At 45.5% G+C, this 11,637-nt stretch overlaps 1 protein-coding gene across 1 annotated transcript; it reads left to right on the top strand.

Moving 5' to 3' along the window:
* Positions 1 to 4,038: 4,038 nt before the first annotated feature.
* On the top strand, positions 4,039 to 8,866 carry eral1 (Era-like 12S mitochondrial rRNA chaperone 1). Its single transcript, XM_079171070.1, has 11 exons — positions 4,039 to 4,243; positions 5,060 to 5,218; positions 5,358 to 5,485; positions 5,607 to 5,684; positions 5,771 to 5,817; positions 5,918 to 5,979; positions 6,119 to 6,231; positions 6,660 to 6,977; positions 7,119 to 7,268; positions 7,785 to 7,865; positions 8,417 to 8,866. Exons 1-11 carry the CDS (start codon positions 4,135 to 4,137, stop codon positions 8,537 to 8,539), a joined length of 1,368 nt encoding a protein of 455 aa, XP_079027196.1. The 5' UTR covers positions 4,039 to 4,134; the 3' UTR covers positions 8,540 to 8,866.
* The last annotated feature ends 2,771 nt before the right edge of the window (positions 8,867 to 11,637 follow it).

The raw sequence follows: 11,637 nt of genomic DNA on the forward strand, positions 1-11,637 counted from the left end.
AGTGATCATTTCATGGGCTGTTATGGTGCTAAATTAGCTTTACATATATGACCAGTGGTGGAAAGTAACTTAACATCTTTAGTCAAAAGCACAACTTAAAAGAAAATCACGCAAAATCTCTGATATATTCTACAATTGTTTTTTTTAACAATCGTCTTCTTGTTGCACTTTGTTTCCATGATAAATGTTAGAAAGGTTTTTATTCTCAAGATCAATTACTGTCAGACAGTGTTCCCCTCATCCTTCACACACGGTGCACAGAAGAGGAAACTCAATTATCCCAACCTTTGACGTTGGCGTGCATGCAGATTTGGGTTGTAATACAATAATGATGCATTGAGTAAGCAATAATTGTCTGAGATGTTTCAGGAAAAAGATAACTAAACATTTCTTAGTAAGGTATTGGGCATCACAAGCCTCATCTTCAATGCAGGATTGGCATTGATTAATTAAGTGGATTGATTTGAGTTGTGATGGTGGTGGTGATCTGACATTTTGCCCTGGAATCAGTTCAGTTGAGATGATCAGGTGACTGTGAAGGCAATTCATATCATTTTCATACTCATCAAACCATTCAGTGAGCCTTGATGCTCCAAAAGCAATACTGATAAAAGGTCACCTGTCTTACTACTTTTTGAGCAATAAGCATAACATGAAAACTAAATCAGTTAAAATAAGAAGACATCCTTTAGGGGAACAGACCTTTTAAGTTCCGTGATGAGCCACCATATGGACGTCACGCATCTCTAACGCAGTCAGTCATTTAATAACGATAATCATTCTTTCTTGCATTAAAACATACATCTTGTTCGTGTTCGTTTCACTGGCCCAAATGTAACACTCATCATGGCACGCCGGCACAAGATCTGCCTTGAGCATGTATCAACCTTGCATTTTTGCATCGGTGCGCTCTGCAGATATTGTGTTATGAATCGTGTGAGGGGAAGATACAAAAAAAACAACAACAGAGAGAAGACTCCGCGGTCAATAGTGTCACATGCTTTGTGATTTGATGAAAGGTTCTATTTGTGCAGCCTGATGTGTATGGCTCCCTAATCAAACACTTATATTTCTGTGACAACCAAAATAAATTACTCCATTACAACCACCCACCTGCCCTCTCCACAGTATTGATGCCATTTTATTACAAGAGAGAGAGACAGATGGACGACAGTGAACATTGTGGCAAGTCATGGGATTGCTTGGAGAACGTGTGCCCTCGACCGAGTCGTGTCATGTCAGGCTGGAACTGGCACAAAAGTAATCAAATACCATGATTAGAGGGAAAATTACACACGCTCAACTCCTGCAAACATGTCCGATAGAAAGCATTGTGGAGGCCCGGGTTCCAGTACGGACCGGGCTTATTACAATACTCCAGCCAATTTCGGCATGCAAGCTTCACTTCCCCCATCAGCAAGTGAAAGAGGGAGAGAATTTGGTGTGAAAGCCCAATCACACGCGGCGCTCCGAGTTCAGCAGGTGGGGAAGTAGCAGCAGCAGGCTCCATCCCGCAATAATACAAAGTTAATGATGCAGAATGGTGTCTTTCTCCATACCAAAGAAGACGTCAATACAGGATGTTTAGGACGCTGTTCCTAATTACGCTTTTTAAATTCGCCACTGACGTGATTGATGATTTCAAAGAGAGGCGCTATTGATCCACTTCACAGACAAGTCCCATCGATTGCAAGTCTAGAATGAATAAAAGTTTTTTTTGCACCCCCCCACACCCCCTTTATCTCCCCCACCGAGCGAGAGATTGTACAATCAGAGCATCAGCGTGACCTATATGGGTAGTTTGGGAGCTAAATCACCTCTTTCTAAAACGCAGACGAATAGAGCAGTGATTGCCGAATCGAGGGACCTTAGGGGGACCTTCGGAGCACCGCGTAAGAAGTAACAGTGCAAATCTCAGCGCTTTCTCATTCATCGAGTGTTGGAGATTCATCCATCCGCTCATTAATCTGCGGGGAGCCTTTGCAAATAGCCCCATATCTGCGTTGGACTCCTCGGCATGAAAGAAGTTCAGGAGCTGCTGTTTCACAGACAGCCAGCTGTGCAGCATCACGTCTCTCACTGCAATCAGCGGTGATGGAGCGATGGATGCTCCGACGCAACCGGCAGATTTTTTTATTTTTTGTTGTTGCTTCCTTTGAACATGCCCCATGGCACGCACGTATTATTCTATGAACTTTGTTATTCCACGCGAGCAGCCAGATCGTCCTATTAGTGCGGAAGCTGCCAGGTATATGGCATGTCTAATCCCAGCACGTGTTCTTAGCAAGTCAACAAGAGGCTGATGTGGCAGAAAGTCAGACATCACCTGCAGGCGGAAATTCTGCATATTCAGGGCGATTTGACCTATCCCCCATCAATACAGAGTGTTCTGTTCGAATTACAGAAAAACAAGATTGATTAGGAATCAACGGCCCACTGAATTGGAGCAGCAGAGGGAAGCTTTCCATCACATCATACTGAATCTCATTGGCAAGTGCACTTCAGATGGCAAAGTGCGCTACAGTTTATGATTAAATGGTCTGCAGGCGAAGCCTTTTTGTCTTTTTTTTTTTGGTGTGTGTATAGAGAGAGAGAGAGAGAGAGAGAGAGCTCTTTCTGAAGGCCAAAGTTAATGCAGTCATAGAAAGAACTCTGATACACTCCCACGTGAAATGGCCATGTGAGGAAAGCCCGGAGGGAGAAAAGGGCCTTGAATGAATTTGAGAGGGAGAGAGAGTGGGAGGGAGGCAGATAGAGAGAAAGTTCAAACATTACTGATCCTCAAATATCCTTTTTGGTTTCTGGTTCAATTGGAATTCGGCAGTAAGTGTCTGCTAAAAGCTCCATTTTTTTGTTGCCCTTCTATTGCTGCCGAGCTTTTAGAGTTAGATGATGACAGATTGTGAGCTACCTGATATCCTTCATCATCCTCCCCAGTGGAGGTGTTTGTTCCGCCCTGAGCAAGTCCTCGAGGACTAACAGCCGGCGCTGTTTGATGGACTGCGGGGAGACATCTGCTCTGCCTGGCTTTGCCACACAGAATGAAAACAACATGTTACAGTAATCAATCAATATGCAAAACGGTGTCCTTTTAGTGTGATGATTAACCTTACAGACTTCATGGTTATCAAGTCATTATATCAGCTTGTCATCGTGAATTAGCGCCGAGGAGCCGCAGGGTGCGAGAGCCTGCTGTGTTGTTCTCTTCAGGTTCATGGCACACTGCTCTGAGCGTGCATGTTCGATATATATCCTCAACAACACTGTCACCACTGCGCTTCAAGCACCCTTTGGGGATGAGCTCTGCTCTGTGTACTCAAGGGACAAGAAGGGACAGGGGGAGAAAAAGGTCTGCACGGTGCAATCTGATGTGTGGTCATAGGCGCACCATCCCTCACGAAGTTCATCCAGAAAATAGCACCCCAGTCGAGAGATCCTTTTGAGCACGCTCTTCGATTTTTAAACTCTTGCGTTGCTCATGTCGGCAGATGTGTTTGTGCACCGCGATGAGCTGATTTGGAGTTGCCACACTGATATACCTGCTGTAGACAGGTGTTTCCCAAACTGGGGCCCCAGGTGTATTCTGGGAGTTACAGAGGGTTTGCTGGAACAAAAACCGAACAAACATATTAATGTACATGTACAAGTACAAATGAGGGTGTAATTATTTTGCATGTCAAAACGGCTCTAAGACCTTCAGCAGTTAGTTATTTTAAATGTAATGGTCTATCTTTGTCCTCATTTCTATTGCATGGGAGTTAAATAAATATCAACATGTAGGCTACATGTAGCATACGTAGCGTCCGTCAAGTCGCATCAAACATTTCAATGACAAAACTAAGAGTAGTTCGTGGTCTAATTGATATTCTACCTCAATAGTTTTGAGGAGCAACATTTAACAGACAGCACGCAGGAGGAAGAGCATCGTGTAGTTCACATATCGGTCGCCAGGGGGCGGTGTAGCTTCCACCCAAACCTCCGCGAGGACGCTCTTCATAGCGGAAGTTGTTTCCTCTTTGGTCAAAGCAACATGGTTCCTCCCGGTAGGCAACGTGAACGTAAACAAGCGGCTCACCTCTGAGACGACGGGACCTGTCACATCCTCTGAAACAGAAGCTGCTTGTCGAAGCCCAAATGGCTCTCAGAGTGTGCGCTCGGCTCCTCCGAGACTCGACCGTCTCCTCCAGACTGGTCCCCGGCGCGTGTGCTCGACAGGAAAGTGCGTCATGGTTCCTCGCGGCGGGTCAGTCCCAACACAAGCGTCTCTGCTGCTCATTGAATGACATTCACTTAGCAAAGGAATGTGTAGGGCTGCTTGTCGAGAGATGGGGCATGGGATGAATGTTTAAACAAAATGTGACCTTCAACTCAGCGTTCACTGGCGTTTAAAGGGAGCAGAGCGACATGCAGAGTGCAGTGTATACAGTCTATGGTACAAGCACAGTACAGCAATGACAACAGGGGAGGTGAACAAGTTGTGGTTTTTAATTTTGCAGGGACATCCTACAGCACATCCCTCCATTTGTTGCAGGGATGTGTTGAAGACATTTTTTCCACAATAAACACTTGAATTGATGAAGGCACGTGCTAAAACTCTCCATCACAAGAAGGTGGTGTCCTCAAATAGCTTGAAGACGGACCAAACCGTAGTGACATTTAACTTTTATGTAATTTAAACAATAATATGAAATAGAGAAAAGTAGCAAATCCTCACATTTATATATCAAACCAGCACATTTTTGACATTTCTTCTTGATAAATTACTTAATCAGTTATTAATTGACTGATCATTTCAGCCGTAGTTTGAACTATCGTTACTGATGACAATAAAATAATGCTTTATGGCTTTAGCAACAAGTTTACTTTTTGTGTAAAACATTTAACAGTTACATTTCAGCAAAACCATCTGCACGATCTTTCGGAGGCTTCTGTAATAAATTTAATGAACGACTTTACGAGGAGCACCATCTGAATGCATTACTTTGCATCCGAGTGATGCGAGGCGCAATGAATCAGGCCTCCCTGCAGCGAAGTGATGGTGATGTTGATGTCTTTACAGGAAACGCTGCCTGCAAGCGAGGAGGGAGGGCCGGATTTATCTTCACTCCCGCCTGTTTTATTACATCGGAGGCATTTCTCAACAGACTGATGAAAGGCAAAGCAGCCGAGGCAGACGGGAGCCTTTATCGCCTTCCAGCCTCGGTTCCGCCGGACAGCGGTAATCAGACCGCTGCCTCCCAGATTTACATCCCCAGACGCGTCTGATCAAATTCTGCCGACGTCACCCTGCCACCAATCTGATGTTGTATTTACTCTTATTGTCTCTCTAATGATTCATTGTGTTCGTGTGTTTTCAGCTGAACAAATATCTTTGTTGCTGAGACATCCAGATCAGCCGGACAACTCAAAGGTTTTGAAAGTGGCCATAATTGGAGCCCCAAATGCCGGGAAGTCCACGTTGTCCAATCAGCTCCTTGGCAGAAAGGTGTTTGTCTCAAGTTGTCGATCTCTTGAACCTGCACACCTTTTAATGTATCCGTCTCACTGAGGGGGGGCGAGAAAGGAGGCGGAGGTCACTTTGTAAAGCCAACGGTTATTTCTTAAAGGTGTTTGCTGTGTCCAAGAAAGTGCACACGACGCGGTCACGAGCCCTGGGCGTCCTCACGGAGGATGATACGCAGATAGTAAGAGCCTTCTCATGTCTCTTCTGCTATGATGCCGTCTAAAAATCCAAATGTTGACACATATAAGTGCTTTTTTTTGTGTCTAGATTTTACTGGACACTCCTGGTCTCACCACTGTATCCAAGGTCAAAAGGTGCCTGTCTTTGTTTTTTGTTTTTTTGGCATATGTCAAAGTCTGCAGTCTATACACTGTTATTATACGGTGTAATATATGAATACCTCTGTTTCCACAGACACCAGCTGGAGAAGACTTTGCTCGTGGATCCCTGGAACACGGTCAAAGAAGCCGACATAAGTATGTTATAAATTCGCTCTGAGCTTGGACCTGAGCCGCAGTTTTCCTTTTGATGCTTTCGTGTGACCGATTTAACGTGAAGAGTGAAATCTGGCGCTGAGTTTCGATGGCTTATGAATGAAACTGTGTCCATTCCCAGTGGTGGTGTTGGTGGATGTGGCGGACAGATGGATGTGCAGCCGGCTGGACTTCGAGGTGCTCAAATGCCTGGCCCAGCACCCTGACATCCCAGCGATCCTGGTGCTCAATAAGGTATTCTTCCCCGGAATGATACGGGCCCATTCAATGCTGCTGAAGACGTACATCTTAATAAAAGGGTCATGGATGTATTGTTTTCTTCTTTCAGAAGGCTACATAATTTCATAGAACAGCTGTTCGCTGTAGCTTTCAGTAAACTTTACTAAACAGCAGAGAATAGTGGATTCATTGGAGACTATTTTCAGGTGCAGATGAATCAATTTGGTGCTCTAGTGAGTATTTACTAGTGAAATCAAGTCGAAATAAACTACTGTGCCCATGTTAGTTTATTTATTTATTGTTGCTTTTGGCCTTTCTGTCGGATCTCTTGACAATAAGAAAATATAGATGATCACCAGACTTGGAACGTTTCCCAAAACATTGAGAGAAACGTTCCCCTGACTGCTGACAGGTGTCTTCACCGATGCTCCTCTGTTTCTCAGGTGGACCAGGTCAAGGCCAAGGACCGGCTGCTGGACATCACGGCCGTGCTGACATGCGGAGTGGTGAACGGCCGCCGAATGCAGGTCAGGCCGGTGATCAGGCCTCCGTGGGCTGAAAAGAGGCCGGAGATGGATTCGGAGTCGCCGCTTGGCGACGAGGACGGCGGCGGCGGCGCAGGGCCCGACGGCAGCGGCGAGCCGATCTCTGTGCTGAGCAGAGAGCAGCTGAAGGCGCTGAAGAGCCAGCAGGGCTGGCCTCACTTCAAGGACATCTTCATGCTCTCCGCTGTGGACAGAGAGGACGTGGAGACGCTGAAGGTACACGTTATGGTCACAGCAGGGAAAACTGTTTGTTGGTTTCCCTGGATATATTTATTCCAGTCTCATTTTCATTTAGTACCGGTTGGTTTTCATTTCTATTGGATGCCAATAACCATGCTTTTTATCTCACCGCCATAGAAATACTTTATGGTCGGGGCCAAACCGGGGCCGTGGCAGTACCACAGCGAGGTCCTGACCGACCAGAGTCCAGAGGAGGTCTGCACCAACATCGTCAGAGAGAAGCTGCTGGAGTGTCTGCCCCAGGAAGTTCCCTATTCAATGACACAGGTGAACCAGTTTATTTTCGTTGCGAGGACACTCTGTAAGTCAGGCGTGATGATAAGCTGACAGCTCACTGACGACACCCATCACATCTCACTGACTCCGCGGCTTATTTAATGCCCTTCATACTCACTTTCACTCGACATGCTCTTTGATGCAGCTTTTGGCATCAGCCTCCACCTGCTACACTTTTTATTTTTGTATTTTTATTGCTCTCTGCATGTTAATGGTCATGTTTTTATTTCCTGTATTTCCTGCTCCTGCAGATTCCCTACATCTAAAGGTGCCGAATCACACCATCAAGTCAAACCGTAGCACAGTCTTGATTAGTTCTGTGACAAACTCAACGTGTATAGAAATGCGAAACACTTGACACTTGGACATCCCAGTCAGACATCTTTTAATACACATGCAAAGAACTCTGGGATATGTAGTGGTGGGAAAACAGCTGCTGTTCCGCATTGACCAACACGTTATTGACCTTTTTGTGGAAGTTTTAATATTTAAGTGTTTCCGTTTCAGTCGATTGAACTCTGGCAAGATGGAGAAAACGGCGAGCTGGATATTTCTGTGAAACTTTATGCCAAGAAGGACACTCACATGGTAAGAGCTCGCCACACATTTGTGGGTTTTTGAGATATGCATGTCTTGTAAAGTTATCACGATCGGGACACTCGAATGAATGTTTTCCTCCTGTTCGTAAATCAGGTGTAACATGAATGCAGTACAAACAAAACTACTCCGTAAGAATTCCCACTGTTTGAAATGTCCCTGTTTGATTTGAGGCAGGCTCGGGACTAGAGGAAGTGAAATCTTTCCCTCCACCTGTAGCCTCTGATGCTTTCTAATATTTATTTGCCGTTTCTCCACATTCCTTTTTTTACCTTGTGTTTTTTACCTTGTAAATATTTGAGCAGACTTTCTAAACCATACATATTTGATGGCGGAGAATATTCAACGCTACATCTGTGGTGCTGAAATGTTTGAGTCTCGGACCATTCTTAGAATGGTAGAATCTGTTTTATAGATATTTAAATAACTTATCAATATTAGAAAAATGCACAAATGGGCCAAGCATCTTTCATCAAAAATGGTACTAACGCCTATGGTCCCATCTATTCACTGGTGCCTGATGTATTTTGTCGTGTCCACAGAGGATGGTGATCGGCACAGCCGGCCAGATCGTAGCGCGCATCGCCCGGGAGGCGGCTGAGGACCTGAGCCGCGTCTTCCTGAGGGAAGTAACGCTGAAGCTCACAGTCAAGCTGAGGAAGTGAAGAGAAGGACTTTAAACGGTGAAGAGGTGATTTGAGACGACTCTTCTCGTATTTCTTTTCTCTGCAAAGGACAGACCCAAAGAGTCGAACCAAGGATAAGATCTCCCACTGAGATGGACCTGTTTAGAAGAACTCTAAATGTTGACTTCTGCATCCTCTGTCTTCATTCATGCAGTCTCAGAAGACGTTATTAAAGGTTTTTATGTTGAGAGATTACCTGTAAGTTGCTGCTATTATAATAGTGTATTATTATAAACTGAGGAGTGCCCTGACTACAATTAAATTTGACACATCTAAATCTGTAAAGTGGTGAAAATATTCCTATTAAAAGCGGCTCAGACGAGCTGCAGAACCGAACTATTGGCATGTATTTAGCAAAGATATATTTTAGGCAACAAACATGACACGGACTCCCACCAAATGGATGTTATGACACAAGTTCGATGGTGTGCTCACGGATGAGCAGGTCTGGCGAGCTGTGAAAAGGCCGGTGGTTTATCTTTGGCTCTCAGAGCTTTTTTTTTTTTTTTTTTACTTGGCGAGCGCTTCGCGCCAAGCGGGACCTGCACAGTCATGTTCACTCAAATGTCCCCGATGTACCATCCACCCCTGTTCCTCCCACACACACACACACACACACACACACACACACACACACACACACACTCCCGCACCACTTTAGCCCTCTCCACTGCCTTTGAAGTGTGGCCATCCATCCCCGTGACTATCACTTTTTGTTCTGCTGCTTTCGTCTCCCCTTTTCCCTCTCTTCCTCCTCCTCCCTCTTGCTTTCTTGGCTCTTATGAAGCCCCGGCTCTGCCCCCGAGGGCGGACTCGTCTCCCTAATGGATGGCAAAATAGAGCACTAACCTGATGCTAAAATGGGTCAGATAATGGTGATTGGATTCGTTCCCGCTTGCCTGTGAGTTAACTCGGCGCGTTACTCTATCCGGGGCATCTTGATGAATAACCAGCTAGTGGCCTAAAGCGAGGGGCGACAGGAGGGAGGGAGAGGCCTCGGATGTCTCACAGAAGCTGTGTCAGCCCCTCGAGCTCTCCCTGCTCTCTGCAGCGGCTGCTTCCCAGTGATTAGATAAAGTCGGCCGCGCAGCAGAGATCACCACTTAGACAAGCCAACTGCTGCGGGAAAATATTACAGCTGATGTGCGCCAGCCAGCACATTAAAGTAATCCTTATAGATATTTAGAGTGCTGAAACCCTGATTTAGATGATTTGTTTTACCCAAAAATAACGAGGTACTCGTTTGTTTGGGAGCCAGAGGATTTATTTCACATGCCGACGGTTCACAGAGGTTCACATACATCACATCAATCACCGACTTTCTTCGTCCTCCCGGCCCCAGATGACATTGAGCGAGGGCCGTATAACCCTTACCATAACTGAAACTCAGTAATGGTAACGGTTTGACGGCCTCTCCTCCTGCGGCGCGTGCAGCCTGCCACAGTCGGTGAGGCGAGAGCGTGCGCCGATGGTGCCCGGCGGGGGGAATGAGACCCTGGATAGTACATCATCTATACTGTAGTGTCTCTTTAATAAACTTACAGTATAAGATGATATCCTGTCCGGGGCACAAGACATAACCACTTGGCAGCCAGTTCTGGCCGCCTTTGTGATCTGCAGGGCAAAAGGTAGACGGCTCATTAGTGATGCACAACAGTGAAGGTCAGCCGGTGAAAATGGTAATCGTATGGCAAAGATGCTGTTTTGGGGGAAAAAAACATTGCGTTCAAATGCCAGTCAGAAGAAAATTATTTTACAAAACTGCACTGTAAAACTGCACTGTATCCTGCACCCACAGCTCTGTGACCTGCTGCAGAGCCACAAAGCGCCCTCCTCTCTGTAGCACTCACTCACCTTCTTGCATGCAGTGTGGCGTCTCTCACGGGCCGACACGTTCCTCCACGCGTTCCCGTTCTGTGGCCGCCATGTGTCCCCGTCTCTGGAGCTCCTAACTGGTCTGCTTGCTGGGCTCCGGCACTTAAAGGCCCCCCGGCTCATTAGCATACTGTGATGACATCTGGGGTGGACCAGACAGAACAGGGTGAACCTTTTCTTATCTGGTCCTGACCTGATTGCCTCTGGCCCGATGTTTGCCCACGCCCTTATTACACCCGAAGAATTACACATGATTCCCATTCTGTGTTTTCTTTACTGCATGTTATGTTATTTAAAAATTAAAACTGTGAGCAGAAGCAACTCACTTTTTTTGAGTACACGTCTTTCATCTCATTCGTTAATATTTCAGGAAAAAAGTTCATTCATTTACCATTTTGAATCATTTCAAATGTCGTCTTGTGCTTTTTTTTTGTATATGAATCAGTTTGATGTAACAGCAGCAATAAATATTGCTTCCCTAGAAGCACTCAATATTTCTCATATTTCCCCAAATATTCTTCACGTCCGAACCACTTCACAGAAACTACTTTGTGAGTTTTGACCTTTCTTGGTCAAACACGTCTAATTAAAAGCTCCCAGCAGTAAGCCATAACACCCATTAAAACGCATAATGTGGCAATGCATCTCGAGTCCCCTGAATCTCATAGCCCTTGGATTTATGCGTTTTTCATGGATCGGAATTTAATGCTGCAATACGTCAGCTGATGTCATGGCATCTGATTTATTAAACTGTTTTTCATGCACTCGGCTAGATTCCAGGATGTGGAGAGCAGCTGAGATCTGTGTATAAAAACATTGTTTTATTTTTTATGAGACATGTTCCCGGCATCATCAAATGATGCCTGGACGGTGATAACGGTCTCTTTTGTCCCCGACATAATAGACTGTCTTTGTCTTTGCGGGGGACTTTGCTCTCTTAACTTCTGCTCGAGACTCGCTGCTCACTGAATGAGATCAGAGTCGCGTGTAGTGCAGGATGCAGGATGCACACACAGGAATATTGCCACCTCATTTATGTATCGAGTCCAGTGACTTCTCGAGCAACGCTGATGAATGTACCTGCTGCGACACCAAGTCATTAGCATGGAAGTATTCACAGTATACTCACGTCTCCAGCCACCATCACACCACTACTTTAAGGTCAAGTTCATTTATCACAGTTTAGTGTAAACCTGCGGGGG

Source organism: Pholis gunnellus (genome assembly GCF_910591455.1).
Source record: "Pholis gunnellus genome assembly, chromosome: 13".
Lineage (NCBI taxonomy): Eukaryota > Metazoa > Chordata > Actinopteri > Perciformes > Pholidae > Pholis > Pholis gunnellus.

Excerpts from the sequence above, each read along its gene's own strand:
- eral1 (XM_079171070.1), top strand. The coding sequence starts at position 4,135 with ATGGCTCTCAGAGTGTGCGCTCGGCTCCTCCGAGACTCGACCGTCTCC. Across the intron at positions 4,244-5,059 it reads GTCATGGTTCCTCGCGGCGG|GAAACGCTGCCTGCAAGCGA; the intron begins GTCAGTCCCAAC and ends ATGTCTTTACAG. Across the intron at positions 5,980-6,118 it reads GGTCAAAGAAGCCGACATAA|TGGTGGTGTTGGTGGATGTG; the intron begins GTATGTTATAAA and ends GTCCATTCCCAG.